Source organism: Candoia aspera, chromosome 18 (assembly GCF_035149785.1).
Source record: "Candoia aspera isolate rCanAsp1 chromosome 18, rCanAsp1.hap2, whole genome shotgun sequence".
NCBI classification, from domain to species: Eukaryota; Metazoa; Chordata; class Lepidosauria; order Squamata; family Boidae; genus Candoia; species Candoia aspera.
The window spans coordinates 8863029-8878907 of NC_086170.1; the positions used below are offsets into that span (position 1 = coordinate 8863029).

General features: G+C 49.5%; 1 protein-coding gene across 1 annotated transcript in view; it reads left to right on the top strand.

Annotated features, from left to right (window-relative positions):
* CHD5 (chromodomain helicase DNA binding protein 5) overlaps positions 1–13751 on the top strand; it is a 42570-nt gene extending 28819 nt beyond the window's left edge. Inside the window, exons 32-43 of the mRNA XM_063317700.1 lie at positions 961–1255; positions 1631–1834; positions 2587–2760; positions 3441–3527; positions 4527–4637; positions 5677–5785; positions 6694–6826; positions 8082–8277; positions 9417–9580; positions 10497–10611; positions 10733–10783; positions 12200–13751. Of these exons, the coding sequence (XP_063173770.1) occupies positions 961–1255; positions 1631–1834; positions 2587–2760; positions 3441–3527; positions 4527–4637; positions 5677–5785; positions 6694–6826; positions 8082–8277; positions 9417–9580; positions 10497–10611; positions 10733–10740 (1596 nt within the window). The 3' untranslated portion in view covers positions 10741–10783; positions 12200–13751. The remainder of the gene's footprint in view (positions 1–960; positions 1256–1630; positions 1835–2586; positions 2761–3440; positions 3528–4526; positions 4638–5676; positions 5786–6693; positions 6827–8081; positions 8278–9416; positions 9581–10496; positions 10612–10732; positions 10784–12199) is intronic.
* Positions 13752–15879: the final 2128 nt, after the last annotated feature.

Consider the following 15879-nt stretch of genomic DNA (forward strand, 5'->3'; position numbering starts at 1 on the left):
CTGGCTAGATGCAGAAACGCCACAAGACTTGTGTTCTGCGTAATGGGATCAGCTTGACTTACAGATGAAAACTGAACAAAATGCACAGGTCTTTGTGGTGCTATTTTGCCTGCCAAGTATTCATTCGTCAACCGTCTTTGCCTGCCAAATTTTTAATATTCATCAGTCTTTGCCTGTAACATACTCAGTATTCATCGATCTTTGCCAGTAGGATAGTAAAAAATCTTCAGTATTCCGTATTCAGCCCTTTGTGCCTGCCGTGTATTCAATTTTCCACAAGCCAAGTTTCCAACTTTTTCAGTAACCAGCAATCTATACTTGCAATATATTCAATAATCAGCCATCTTTGCCTTCAGTTCATTCAATATTTAAAATGCTTGATAGTTACTGTTAGGAACTTATGGCTGAGGATGTGGTTAATTTGAATGTCATTTTGGATTTTTCCCCAATTTTTCCAAGTCCCTCCCTCTACCTCCCTCCCTCCCTCCCTCCCTCCCTCCTTCCTTCCTTCCTTCCTTCCCTCCCTCCCTCCCTCCCTCCCTCCCTCCCTCCCCTGGGATTGTAAACTGTGCAAGAATCTAAACCTAAATGAATGAAACACCACTGCTGCATTCCTATACCATGAAAAGAAATGAATTGGCTAACTTAAAAAAAAATGCATAAAATAGAAATAAATGGGCTAAATGGTTACCATTTAATGCTGGGTGTACAAAAAGCGCAGACCCACCAAACAGCCTCAACCCATTTTCGCCTATCAAATGTTCTGTGTCAGAAGAAAGCATGTAGTTTTTAAGTGCTTGGGTTCACGCAGCCCATAAAGTAGAAAACAGTTAACCCAAATTAGCAAACTCTGGACTTGCAGTCACTGCCCTGCAAATCCTACTAAGGCGCTATGTAGTTTTGCTCAGCTCCTCCTCTGCCTTTCGAGCATTGTTTCTCCTTCCTCTCTTCCGGCTTCAGGTTCAAGAGTTTGAGCCCATCAATGGGAAGCGCAGCCCCCCCGAGCTAAGGGCCGGCGGGCTGGAGAGCCAGAAGTGCGGCGAAATGCAGCCGCTGGACCCAAGTCCCCCCGTCCCAGCCGTCCCGGCTCATGGGCCAGCAGGGCCCGCCTTGCCACCAGGTAACCCTCCTGCCGCTGGCTTTGCTGGGGAGGAGGGCAGGGCGTGGATGGTCTGTGTCGGACACAGTTCAAAAGGAACTCGAGCAAGCCACCAGGGTCTCACGTGCATCATGGCATCGTCGTGTGAATGGGCCAGCTTTATTCATTAATTGAAGGTGTATCCGCCATGCACACAAGGAATTCCCCCTCTCCTTTTCTTGTTCTCTGTGACCCTCCTTTCTCTTGTTTGGTCCTTGTCTTCTCTGCTGCCTGCCTGCCTGCCTGCCTTCCTTCCTCACTCTCTGTTCCTCTATTCTTCCTTTCCTTTTTTCCCACTCTACTCCCTCCCTCCTTCTCTCTTTCCTCCTCTCCTCTCCTCTCCTCTCCCTCCCTCTATTCTTCCTTTCCTTCTCCCCTTGCTTTCTTCCTTGCTTCCTTCCCCTCCCTCCCTCCCCTCCTTTTCCAACTCTCTACCCACCCTTCCCCTCTTTCTCTCCCTTTCTCTCTTTACACTGCTGGTATTTTAATCAGTTGTTTCAGAGGAAGCAGAGACTCCGTCGGGGCCCCCGCAGGAGATGCAGCCCGGTGTCGGACAGAAACCAGGGATGCTGCCCGAGGACCAGGCAAGGAGAGGCGTTTCTGATCCAAAGAGGCGTCTCGCTTCCCCCCTGGTGGGCCTTGGCTCGGCTTTGCCCAAACGAGACCGCTTGTTTTGCAGTTCGAGTCCTTTGCATGGTCTGTGCTCAGATGGAACCTCTTTCCCCCTTTCGGATTTACGTCCCACAACCTAACTTTGGATCTCCCCGTTGAAACCTGGCTGTTCGTTCTCTGGCTGAGTTCCCAGGAGACGCTGGAAAGGCAGCCCGATGTCCGGCAGCTTCAGGGGGTGGGGGGAGGTTGAATTCGCAGCGTGTGCTGAGGCAGTCCTGAATCGCAGACCACCCACACCCCATTTTAGCTCTTAGCCCAGGCAAGGTTGCGCAAACTGCTCTTAAATCCGTTTCTTTCTCCCTGAAGTTTAGTAGCGTTGGTGGTTGGGATAAGTAGCTTCCCATTAGAAGCAGAAACACTGAACGGAAAGGCAGAGATGCAACGGAGAGCCTCCTCTGGGGCGGGAGGGAATTTTGCTGCAGTTCTCCTCCACCCAGCAGCAGAAATTTGGAGGAAGAGAGAGGAGAAGGCCCCCCTCTTCCCACTCCCCACCTCTAAATCAAGGCTAAGGGGAATTTTAGAGGACCCTTCTCTACCTTGGTTCGTCAGCATTCCTGCACTGGGCAGGGGGTTGGACTAGAAGACCTCTAAGGTCTTTCCCACCCTAGGATAACAGCCCATGAGGTCTGTGCAAGTTTGATCCGGATCGCTCCTCGGAGGCTGCCCGATGGGTCTCTGCAGGAGTCCCTGCTCTGCGCATGGGTCTTTCCAAGGGGGTTGAAACTGAGTAGGGGGAGGCCCACAGAAATATGGCACGAGGAATTGAAACAAATGTGCTTTGCAGGCAGGTGGAGAGAAGATGGAGAACGGCGAGGAGGAGGAATTGCTGGAGGGCCAAGGGGGGCCAGGCGAGGCAGCCTCGGAAGGGGGCGAGAAGGAGGAGCCCTCCCTGGAGCAGCTGAGCACAGGTGTGGGGCTGAGTCGCTCCGGGGCTTATGATTGGCCAACGGGTGAGGGACAGCGTCCGTATGATAAAAGATTTTAAAAGTTCACATCCCTCCTAACAGCACATTTGCTGCAGGGGACTCTGTCCAGGGAAAGAAGGAAGAAAAATACCCCAATGTTCTGGAGCAGCCCTTTCTGTAAAGATCCGAGAGTCGGGAGGGACCTTTGAGGTCATCTATTCCAACCCCTTGGTCAGAGGAGGCCCCAGTTAGAGCATCTGACAGGTGGCCTTCCAGACTCTGTGGAAGAACTTTGTGACCATCATTTTAGGCCTGGGTGCCTAGGAGGCCGCCAAAGATCTGCTGTGGGGGAATCGGCCATGCCAGTTGGGGCTGATGGGAACAATCTTGGGGTCTGCTGGCTGGGGATGGCCCACTGAAGTCTTCCAGGGGTGCTTGATCAGCTGGCCACCCCGGGGACTGGACTGCCTTCGCTGTGGTGAGATTTTGGCCCTCTTATCCCTAAGATCTCGGCCAGATTCACAGGAAGGTACAGATTCTGCTGTAAGATGTCAGCGTCTTCCTTCTTAATCTTGTACCACTTCAAGCCTTTTGGAAGGCAGAGAAAGAGCGTATAAACGTTGGACTATAACGCGGGGATCCTGCGACGCGGATCTTTTGCTCACACAGTCCTTTGTGCGCTAATTTGCTTTTTCTTGGTTCTTCCCTCAATTCTGGCTTTTCAGCTGCCACCGAGGAGACATCCGACAAGCAGCAAAGGCTGTCCGAAAAGTTGGAGCTAAACCCCAGTGGGAGCAAACAATCCACGCCAGGTAAAATAATCTCCCAACTCTTAAACCAGGGCTGCAGGCTGAAAATACCGTGATTTTTCCCAAAATGGCCAGATTCTGGGTTGGTTTGTGCAGTGGGCAGGGTCCCCCCCCCAGGAAGGTGGGCTGAAAAAGTCAACAGGGCGGCCACAACTGCACAGTCACACACACACTTTTAAGGGCCTCACCTGTGCATTTTAGCAGCTGAAGCAGATTTCTACAACCACCTTCACTGTTTTTCCATTTCTGGAGCAAATAAACTTTAAAAGACGAAGGGTCCAGAAGGCTGTGCGTGTTTTTGGTCCATCTGAGGATGTTTAGACATTGTTTGAAAACACCAGGATTTCAGCTAGGGGAGGCAGAAGGCAGTCTCCTTCCTATAGCATTTGGGGAATGTAATGATATGTGGGAAAGACCCTGGGAGACGGGGGGAAGAGATGCTGCATAGAGAACAGTCAGATAAGAGAGGGCTTAGCCCTCAGCTGCATAATGGGTGGGGAAAGAGTCTCAGAAGGGACTCTCCTGAGTTTCTCGGACTGTAAAGGAGATGGGAGGGGGGGAATTGTACTTTCAGACTTGCAAGTTTCTGTCAGTGTAGCTTTACAATAAAGTAGAATTGGCTCATCTGGTCGTATCTGTCTGGTCTAACTGGTAAGGCTGACACACCCCCTCCAAGAATCAGTGTTAAAAGGGAACAGTCAGATAAGGGAGGGCAGAGCCCACAGCTGCATAATGGGTGGAGAAAGAGGCTCAGAAGGGACCTTCCCAAGTTTCTCGGGCTGTAAAGGAGACGGGGGGGAAGAGGTACTTTCAGCCTTGCAAGATGCTGTCAATGTAGCCTTACAATAAAGTGGAATTAGCTCATCTGGTCGTGTTTGCTGTCCGGTCTGCCTGGGAAGGCTGACAGGGAGTAACTGACTTCATCTGGCACCTTGCTGATGCCACTAGGATCCCGACTGCTGTTCACACGGCCATCTGATGTCTGTGCATTCGGCTTTGCAGATAGTGTGAAGGCAGAAGAGAAGGCGCAGGGGGAAGGCCTGGAGAATGGTGAGAAAGAAGACGGGGAAGGAATCCGATTCATGTTCAACATTGCAGATGGAGGATTCACAGGTATAAAGAACGCCCCCACCCCCCCAGCCTCTTTTCCTTTCTTATCTATCCCACCCTTGTCTGCTGGAAGGAAAGCTTGGAGCAGGGACTCCTGCAGAGATGCACCGGGGATTCTCTCTTGAGGATAGATTGCCCCATAGGGTTGGCTTTTTGGAAGAAGGCTGAATGAGCTGAGAGCAGTGGGTCGCGCAGAGATGGGGCAAGGTGTCAATGCTCAGCGCAGGAGTTCTTTGCGTGGCGAGTTCACCCAACGCAGGGCTATGGCAGGATTATGGGAGGAAGGAGGCAAAGCCAGTGCAGGAACAAGTCAGTCCCGGGCTAGCCCAGGTCTGCTGAAATCAGGCAGTCCTCAACTTACGACCATTTGTTTAGCGACCGTTTGGAGTTACAATGGTGCTGAAAAAAGTGACTTATGACCGATCCTTGCACTTACAACTGTCACAGCGTCCCTGCAGTCATGTGATCAAAATTCAGGCACTTGGTGACCAGCATATATTTACAACGGTTGCAGCATCCCAGGGTCACTTGATCACCATTTGCTACCTTCCCAGCCAGGGAATTTTAAAATGCATGGACTTCAACTCCCAGAATTCCCCAGCCAGCATGCTGGCTGGGGAATTCTGGGAGTTGAAGTCCACACATCTTAAAATAGCTAAGATTGAGAAATACTGCTTTAGGATAAAGGCAGGGAGTGGGGAGGCATTTTCAGACTCGCAGGATGCCGTTACTGTAACCCTCTAATGAAAGTAGTCTTGGCATTCATAATTTGGTTTCCTTGTCTAGCCAGCCTTGAAGGGCTGACAGGCCCTGGCAACCACTATTGTTGTCTTGGCAGCCTGGCAAAATGCCCCCTCTTCTCCCTTGGCATTGATGATCAAATAAACCATTCTGCCAGCATGACTGCAAAGGTGGCAGAAATCCACAAAGGCTCTGAAAACGGTGGGTGGGTGAACGAGCGGTCAGCTGTCCAGGGATGCTTGCAGTCATCTGGTGCGCAGCCCACCCCTAGGCCTGAGTAGATCGTCTTTTGGCTTGGCAGAGCTCCACACCCTTTGGCAGAATGAAGAGAGGGCTGCGGTGTCCTCTGGAAGGGTCTACGACGTCTGGCACCGTCGGCACGATTATTGGCTGCTGGCGGGAATCGTGACGTATCCTTTGCTGCAGAGGAGGCAGAGAAGAGGGGCAAGCAGGTGGGGGTTGAAGGACTGCTGTGCCCAAAGAGGAGAATTCCTCGCTCTTGTCAAAGCGGAATCCAACTCATCGGGCAACCAGGGGCCCCAGTCCCCAATGGGTGTCATACCTGGGAGGGTGATATAATGGTAGGTGGGAAAGATCTTGGGAAATGGGCAAAGAGATGCTGCCAAGGGAATGGTTAGATAAGAGAGGGCCTAGCCCTCAGCTGCATAATGGGTGGAGAAAGAGGCTCAGGAGGGACCCTCCCTGGTTTCTTGGGCTGGAAAGGAGACGGGGGGGGCAGGATTTGTACTTTCTGACTTGCAAGATTGATGTCAGCCTTACCAGGTAGACCAGACAGGAAACACGACCGGATGAGCTAATTCTACTTTATTGTAAGGCTACCTTGACAGAATCTTGCAAGGCTGAAAGTACAAATCTCCCTCCGTCTCCTTTCCAGCCCAAGAAACTAGGGAGGGCCCCTTCTGAGCCTCTTTCTCTGCCCATTATGCAGCTGCGGGCTCAGCTGTCTCTTATCTGACCATTCCTTAGGCAGGGTCTCTTCGCCCCGTCTCCCAAGGTCATTCTCACATACATTACAATGGCTGAAGGTGGACTGGAGCTTGGTGCTGCCTATTCGCAGTTGAATGCGTTAACTAAGACCCACCCTGGCTCCAAATTTTTGACACTCTGCTCACAGGACAGTTAGTGACTATCCATTGACTTCTTGTGTCCCCATAACGGGTCTCCTGTTTGTCTTCTGGGTCCCCGACAGAACCAGGCCCAAGGATTCCAGGTAGGAAGAGCCAGGGCACTCCTTTTGGAAAACCGTTTTTCCAAAATTGCTCTCCTGTTTCCCTTAACCCTGGTTCCTGCTGTCCAGACATGGTTATGCCCGTTGGCAAGACCTCCAGAACGATCCCCGTTACGTTATCCTCAATGAGCCGTTCAGGTCAGAGATCCACAAGGGCAATTACTTGGAGATGAAGAATAAATTCCTGGCCCGTCGCTTCAAGGTTTGCTTTTCGGGGAAAAAACAAGATGCTCTGAACAGCTGCCATGGGCCTGCTCTTGGCCTGGCAGGCGGAGAGTGTGGGGAGACTCTATTGCAATGTATCTGTAGGGTTCCAGCTTCAGAAATAGGTCATGGAAGGATGAATTCCGGACAATTTGTGGGATGTGATCAGCTGTTCGCTCTCAAACCGTTGTAGGAAGCTGATGTAAAGGCATGTGGGAAAGACCTTGGGAGATGGGGCAAAGAGACGCTGCCTAGGGAACAGTCAGATAAGAGAGGGCTTAGCCCTCAGCTGCATAATGGGCAGAGAAAGAGGCTCGGAAGGGGCCCTCCCTGGTTTCTCGGGCTGTAAAGCCTTTCAGACTTGCAAGATGCTGTCAATGTAGCCTTACAATAAAGTAGAATTGGCTCATCTGGTCGCGTTTCCTGTCTGGTCTACTTCGTAAGGCTGACACACCCCCTCTGAGAATCAGCTTTAAAAGGGAAGGGTCAGATAAGAGAGGGCTTAGCCCTCAGCTGCATAATGGGAGGAGAAAGAGGCTCGGAAGGGACCCTCCCTGGCTTCTTGGATGTACAGGAGACAAAGGGAGATTTGTCCTTTCAGCCTTGCAAGATTCTGTCTATGTAGCCTTACAATGAAATAGAATTAGCTCTTCTGGTCGTGTTTCCTGTCTGGTCCACCTGGGAAGGCTCACAGCCAGTTTGCTTAGTGTTAAACCGGTTATATTGTGTGAAGCCAAAAAAGCAGGATTAATTCAGCCAACAAATTTTGCTGTTTCAGAGGGAGTGGAACATGCAATACAGCCATGTTTTCTCAGTGTGTCCTGAGGACCCCTGAGGATCCCCCAAAGCCCTCTCGGGGGTCCACGAAATCAAAACGCTTGGCCAGCCTGTGTTGAAAAAGAATACGATATTAAAATCCCCTCAAGAGAGAAGGCGTAGGGGCAGCGAATGCGTCGGTTTTAATTTTTAGTATGGCAAATATTGATCAGTACAACCCCTGCGAACAAAAGCTCTTTGGGGGCCCTGCATAATTTTTTGAAAGTGGGAGGGGGTCCTGAGAGAAGAAGAGTTTAAGAGCCACTCCTGCAGTAAAGGTGAGCCACTCCTGCGTCAATGCAAGTGAGATTTAGGGGGGAATCTGCGGGGAATTTAGCGTTGTTGGACTGTGGTTCTTGAGTGTACCGGCTCGTGCAGATAAGGGTGTCTGAAGCCGGTCCTCTGAGTGAACCCCTCTTTCTCTCATTTGGTCACAGTTGCTGGAGCAGGCGTTGGTGATTGAGGAGCAGCTGCGTAGAGCGGCTTACCTCAACATGACCCAGGATCCAAGTCACCCCGCCATGGCCTTGAACGCCCGCCTGGCCGAAGTCGAGTGCCTTGCCGAAAGTCACCAGCAGCTCTCCAAAGAATCTCTGGCTGGGAACAAGCCCGCCAACACCGTGCTCCATAAAGGTGGGCCCTTCCCCGAAAGGGAAGGAAAGGCTGGTTGCAAAACCCTGTGCCCGCCCCCCACCATCGCCATTCAGAAAACAAATTCCCCATTGGGTGAAAATTAATTTTGTTCAAGATCCGGGCGTTGGATGCCCTGTGATATGGCTGTGGGGACTTTCCCGCCTCTCTGGCTCCCCATATTTCATGTAACCCCAAGGGGAGAAGATATCCCACCCCACCCCCCAGGACCTTTTTCAGCCTCCATTCCTCTCCTCCAACCATCAAGTCACCATCGAGAAAAAATGGAAAATTCTCAAGCTCTCAGAGAAGAAAGTAGAAAAACAGAAGCCTCTTTCCCGAAGCTTAGAAAACGCCTCTAAAATGGGCTGGCAGATTTTGGAATAGCATTAGTAAGAAATTTGGTTTGGTGGGAATTTGAATGAGATTGCTCCTAAGTCTGTAAACCCAGCCCTGTTTGTCTGAGTAGGTCTCGTCTGTACTGTGAATCTGATACAGGTAGTCCTCGCTTAACAACCACAATTGGGACCAGCGGTTCAGTCACTAAGCAATGTGGTGGTTAAATGAAATATCATGTGATCGTTCCAGATGTACAACATCACTCCTGCTGCGGCCGTTAAGTGAATCACCCGTGGTCATTAAGCAAGACATCACATGACTGCGAGTTGTGATTTTACTGCCAGCTTCTCCATTGACTTTGCTTGTCAGCAGCCAGCTGTGAAGTGCAGAAATAGTTGATAACATGACCCCAGAATGCTGCAATGATCATAAGTGCGAGGACCGGTTGTAAAGTTACTTTTTCAGCGCCGTTGTAACTTTGAACGGACGCTAAGCAGGACAATCGTTAAGCGAGGACTACCTGTACTGACGATAGAAAAGTCATATAATTGGTTCTTAAGTTGTACAGGTATTGAAACAGTGCGGGGATATCTTCTGCTGAAATCAAAGGGGTTGCAGAGGGTGTTTTATCTGCGCTCTAGAAGTTGCAGGGGGCTTGTGAATTTGCAGAAGCAGCAGTGAGGAATGTTGAAGTTTTAAAGGCCATGTAGAATGAGGTACCCTTTACTTAAAGATCCCCTTCCCCAGTTTTGGGGAACAGGATTTCGTCCCCTGGGATCCGACCAACAACTTTTCTGTTGCAGTCCTAAACCAGCTAGAAGAGCTGTTAAGTGACATGAAGGCAGATGTGACTCGGTTGCCCTCAACGTTGTCCCGCATCCCGCCAGTAGCAGCTCGTCTGCAGATGTCTGAAAGGAGCATCTTAAGCCGGCTGACCAACCGGGGAAGCGATCCCACCGTCCAACAGGTTGGGGAGGGGCGTGGAGAACTGGGGGACTTCGAGTTGCCTTGTCCTCTCGCAAACCTCAGAACCGTTTTGGTCATTTCTGGGGCTGGCTGCGGGAGATGGACTGGAGGAGGAAATGCCTGCACTCTGCACATGTTCAAGGGCCGTTAGCAACCGTTCGTCTTCTGGGATGGCCTGGCCATTAAAAAAGTGGGGGTGGAACAAGAGAGGAAGGAAGGGTAGAAATCCTTTGCAATTTTTGATGAGGTTGATTTCACAAAATCCTAAAAAGGTCTTACTGGGTATACTCACGGGTAAGTCAAGAATTTTAGGTGCCAAAACACATCCCCAAAATTAGGCTCGGCTACAGATGGGCTTATCCATGAGTATATAGAGTATTACCTTTTTAAACTACCCATATTAAACAGACCCTCAAGTTATTCACCAAATCACCATGAAAAATGCGGGTTTTATCTGCGGTGGTGCATCTTTCATGGCACTGGTTAAAACTTTGAGGTCATCCGTGGATGGGCTTATGCATGAGCAAGATGGAAAACAACAATTTGTGTGATGCTTTTGCAAAATGTCCATGCGTTGGAGTGCGGGTTTGACGGTCCTCTGGGTATCACCTTTCACCGTTAACCACATAGATTCTTCAGTTGTGCTTCAGCTGTGCCCAACTTTATTCATTTTTGGTGCCCACTTAAAGCTCATTCTGCTTTATGCCCCCCCCCCAAGTTTGAAATTTGGATTGTAAGCTCCGTGGGGCAGATACCTGCCCTTTGAGCCAATCTCGTCTGGATTCTGAGTCCTGCTGACCCTGTATGAATTGTAGTAAAGTTGCTGCTCGGTCGCTAAATCTTGCCCCATATTACGACTTGCGGGATGTTGTGGGTTGCGATTTTAAGGACATTTCCCCTCTCTTCCTTTTCTCCAGACCTCTTTTGGACCCTCCCAAGTTTACAGCAGCAACTTTGGGCCAAACTTTCACACACTGGGACCAGGAGAGATTGTAAATTACAGCCAGATGCCCTTGGGGCCTTACGTGACAGGTACGTTGAGGCTGCAGATGGTTCCTTCTGTTTCTTTGCGTGTTTTAAGAGAACCAAAGTTTTAAGGGGAGTTCCTGAACCAAGCATCTGGCCAAGTCAGATTCTTCTTTCTTATTCATAGATATTTAGCTGAACGCAAGAGGCTCCCCTGCATTTCTCATCACTGTAAGAGGTAAGACCATTCTTATTTCTTTCCAATAAACTGCGTGATGTTGGGAGGGAGAGGGTACCAGTCCAGATGAAGAACTTTCAAGCTTTGGCTGCTAAGTGATGACCCAACCAAAGAAACCTTGATGAAAACATATCTCGATTTTTAAAAATTGTTTTCATAGATATTTAAAAGTGCAACCCGGAAAGAGCAGAAAAAGAAGAGATTTGTGAGCAGTATAAAATAGAATGAGAAATTTTCAAAGCAGCATTAGATTAAGACTGCGTATAGAAGTGATCTGATATCAATTTAGCACTTCAGAACCAGCATTAAAATCAAGGCAATATTCAATAATTCACAAAGGCAGCCAAAGAATCATCAACGAGAATGAACAATTAAGTTAAAAAGCTTTTGTTCATCCTGAGGAGTTGGCTCTGTTGGAAACAGTCAAGAATTCTAACTAATCTCCTCAGGGGTCATAGAAATATGAGATACTGCTTTGAAACAAAAAAAAATCCTTTTTTGTTTTCATAGACCAGAGTTGTGGACTTTTGCAGCTTTAGTGAACCTATTTGGAGTATAATCATCTGCTGTGGGCGTCTTCACAAAATGGCTGCTGCAGGAAGGCTTGCCTAGACACAAAATGGCTGCATTGTGGTCATGGCTAATATTAAGCTAGGTTAGATTTACCCTTTATTAGATTTCTTTAAATGCAGCTCTGAGGATGCTTGGTTAGTTTACAAGTCAGTGTATTTCATAAATCTAGAAAAAGTATTCATTAAGCTTACAGGCTGTATGTACAGGCAGTCCTCACTTAACAACCATTTGTTTAGTGAGAGCTTGAACTTACGACAGTGTTGAAAAAAACGACTTACAACGGGTTCTCACACTTAGGACTGTCGCAGCGTCCTCGCGGTCACGTGATCACGATTTGGGCGCTTGGCGACTGGTTCGCATCTATGACCGTCACAGCGTCCCATGGTCACGTGATTGCCATTTTCAATCTTCCTGGCTGGCTTCTGGCAAGCAAAATCAATGAGGAACTGTGTGTTTCGCTTAACGACCACATGGTTCGCTTAATGCTTGTGGTGATTCGCTTAACAACTGCTGCAAAAAAGGTTGTAAAATTGGGTCGGATTTGCTTAATGACTGCTTTGCTTAGCAACCAAAATGCTGGTCCCAATTGTGGTTGTTAAGCGAGGACTACCTGTAATGCAAATCTGTTTCTGCCAAATGTCAAGGGACTGGGCCTGCTTTCTTGTGGATGGAGGCTTCAACACTGGACATTCTTTCTGACTTTGCTTTGACAATACACTCCTTGTGGTGCTTTGGAGGGCTTCTGGAATTGAATTCCACCGGAGTCAGCCAAGCCAGTGGGTTAAGCTTTTGTCTCTTTAGGACAGGGAACTTAAATCCTCTTTCTGTTTTCTATTTCTCCAGGAGCACTGACCGGCTGCCCCCAAGTCACCCTGATAAAAAATGCCTGAGTCCCTAAATGTTGGTTCAACCGTGGACTTCAAGGGTAGAATCGATAACATCATCTGCATTGAAGATGGAAGGCATGCCCCACCAGCTCTGGGTTCACCCCAATCATCTTTAGATGTTCTTCAGAAGAGGAGGGACCTTCTTCTCCCCACAGCCATTTTGATGGAGAATGAGTTTTCACCTCGTCATACCTTGATTTTCCTTTTGCAGTTTCTGACCTGAGATTTGAAGAGTTTGTGGGCTGGATCGCCAGAGGGGGAGCGTGCTGCCCCTCCCTTTGCACACCTGGCGATGGTCACCAAGTTGGTCTACGTGCCATGTTCCCCATCTCTGGAGGAAGTGAAGTGCCACCTCCTTGGTGGTATCTCTTGAACCCCACATGAAGAAGGCTCATGCCTTCCTTCCAGGTGTGGATGGAGGGGGTTGATCCTGCTGTAGTCTGGATGGATGGAGGAAATGAGGAAGGCAGGCTAGAAACTGCAGACGGTCCCTCAACTCCCATTGACTGAAAATGCCAATGGAGTTGGAGCCGGGAAGCAGCCAAATCCAGGGCAACATGGTTCTGGGTACCCATATTTCTCCAAGAAGTGTCCCCTTCGTCTCCCATTGACTTAACTGGGGGTACAGCCTCTGCGCAATACTTAGCCCCATCGAAATCAACGGGACTTCAACTGGCTCGGTGCTTCACGGGTCACGCCAATGACATCCGGGACCTGGAACCAGCGGGGACTTTTAACGCATTGTTAACGCAGCATCTGCAGACACTGCATGTAATTCCCAAGGTCAGAACGGACGTGCCCCCCGCTCGGTTTTTTTCTCAGCTCAGCGATGCAGGTAAAGCTGCGAACCCGCGGCGTTTCTGGGGGGGATGTGGAAGTTCTGTCGGTGTAGTTCGGAGGGGGGAGCACCGATTCCCACCTGCAGGGCCTCAATCGCACCTTTGTCCCATTGAGTAAGCCTGTTGATTTGGGCTGAGTGGACAGTTGCCGACTGTATAAAAACTCGTTCTGTACAGATGTGCAAAATTCGGAGCGCCGCCTGTTTGTTTAGCACAATCCAGCATCGGGCAAAAGCTGTCTGTTTTGGTAGGAGCAGAGGAGACTGGGAAATTAAGAAAACACTCTCTGAAGCTTGTTCACAAGGACTCACCTTGGTGCCCAGGGATGGGTTTGGTTCATCCCGTGCAGATCTGAATCCTTCTCGCGGACGTTCTCCCAGCATCCAGTTTAAGAAAAATGCCACACGCCTCACAGTCGCACCATTCCCAACACGGTGCCTCTGCAAGGCTTCCGCTGGGCCGCTGTGGCCGCCATCTTGACTTTTTTGACTCGCTTCTTACGGGTGCCCCTCTCCCATGTTGAAATTGGGCCCATTTTTGCTTCGATTAGTTGCACGGTTTCGGGACCCCCGGTTCTGGGAAGTGCAAACGCTCAGCTAGGATTGTGGTTGCGCGCCCACCCTGTGGATCGGGGGATGCATCTCTCACGCTGCCCCTTCCTCGTTTTCTCTGGGGATAATTGTGCGTACCTGTCAGAAGGGTGAGTTTGGGTGCCAACTTTGCTCCCCGGCTTCCCCAGTTTGAGGAACCGCGGTGAGCTCCAGAGATGGTCTTTTACCTGTAGCTCTCCCACAGTTCTAGACTGTAAGGACTAGAAGAGGCATGCTGGTGCGCAGTGCAGAGGAGGACCTTGATGGAGGTGCGCAGCTCTGTTGCCTAGGCAAGAGGGGCTGAAGCGTTTTTTTAAGTCCGCAGCAGCCAGATAATGTTCAGAAGCGACTCGGACGGGCACCTCTGATTCACTGAGCTATACGGAGGAGCGAGAGGCACAGCAAAGACTTGCACGATTCGGTTATCACAGGTAATCCTTGCTTAGCGACCACGCGTTCGGCCACTGTTTGAAGTTACGACGGTGCTGAATAAGGAGACTTGCGACCGGTCCTCAAAGGTGTGTCCCTGCAGTCAGGTGATCGCAATTCTGGCGCCTGGCAGCTGGCGCGCGTTTACGATGGTCGCGGCATCCCATGGTCACGTGATCACCGCATACAACCCTCATAGGCAGCTTCCGACAAGCAAAGTCAACGGGGAAGCTGGCAGGAGGTCACAAGTCGCAGTCACGGGATGTCTCGCTTAACGACCGCAGATGATTCACTTAATGACCGCAGTTGGAACTGCCATGGTTAGTCGGCGTGGTCATGTGATGCTTTGCTTTACGGCTGTGTTGCTTAGTGACAGAGTTGCTGGTTCCAATTATGGTCGTTAACCGAGGACTACCTGTATAGCCAATCTCAGTAATAGCAGTTGTAGCCTTTCTGTGGAGCGGATGTCCTGGTCTGCTGTACCTACGTCAGTCTTGCAAGTCGGATTGTGCTGTGCTTCCTCTTCCTCTAACCGCAGTGAATCGGGGGGTGTCTGAGCCGCTTCCAAATGTTATCTGGATGTTCTGGGCTTAAAAAACGTTTCAGCCCCTTTTTGTTTTCCTGGGTCTCTATACAGACACTGTCCAGGCGTCCCTTCTTGGCTTGCGGTGATAAGCAAGGAACGTACATAGCCAGATCCAAGGGTCAGACGGTGCAGTAAAGAATTCAACAGGGAAGGCTGTTCCTCCTGGATTGGAATTGGGAATAAACCAGGAAAATAGGATTCCTAAACCCCCTTCATTCTGGACACCTGGTTTGAGTAGGAAGAGGCCATAACGGAAATAATCACCTCGTCCCTGCACCAAGACCCTTAACTCTGCCCATCTGGCCAAGACGGGTTTATAGTTAATTATGAATTTGAGCTTGAAAAGGAAGAATAATTACGAGAGCCCAGGCTGAGGGGGTGCTGCCTCGCAGATTGTTAGCCCGTCTTTCGTTGTTCGCTACCGTGTGGCTGTCTGGGATGCGAGCGCAGGGTTTCTGCACCAGTGTCAAAGATTCGGATTCAGACAATGCAAAATTGTCCAAATGTGGATTTCAGCTTGAGGCTTCCCTGCTTCTCTATTACAAGGGAAAGATGACCAAAAAAAGGTGATTTTTGTGCTAAGTGCAGCAGTTTTGGTTTCTGAACACGCACTGCGGGGCTGGGATTTGGACGGGTTGGGGAAATGAAGTGTTTTGAGCTGTTTTGCCACATCGCTCGGTTTTTAATCGTGTTCTGTCAGCAGATGGGATAACAAAGCAGCATTTTCCTCCAGAAAATTTTGGGCAAGATTGTAACCCACCTCAGATGCGTTTTAAGTCCTTTCCTCCTGTGAAAGTTAGGTGTTTCTTTCTCCTTTTTTATGTTTGTTTTTCAGTTTCATGCTTTAATAAATCATTTTGCAAAGGAAATTGAAAGGGAAAAAATGGCTACTTCTCTGTTGGATTTGTGTATGAAATGTGGCGGGGATGGGCAAGAAAGGTATTTTATTTCACTTTTTTGAATTGGTGTACACACTGAAAGTGTCATTCAAAATGTTGCACTGTCCTAAATTGGCAGCATATTAGCAGAAAATATTGGAAAATGCGTTGATGTTCTCTATTAAGCAAGGACAACCTGTCACTGACCTCACCACTAGAGGGCATCACTGGCTCTCCTTGATGACTTTCCAAAAGCTCCTGTTGGCTCCTATGGGAATTTCCCACTTCCTGATGATGGTTTGCAGTCGATATGG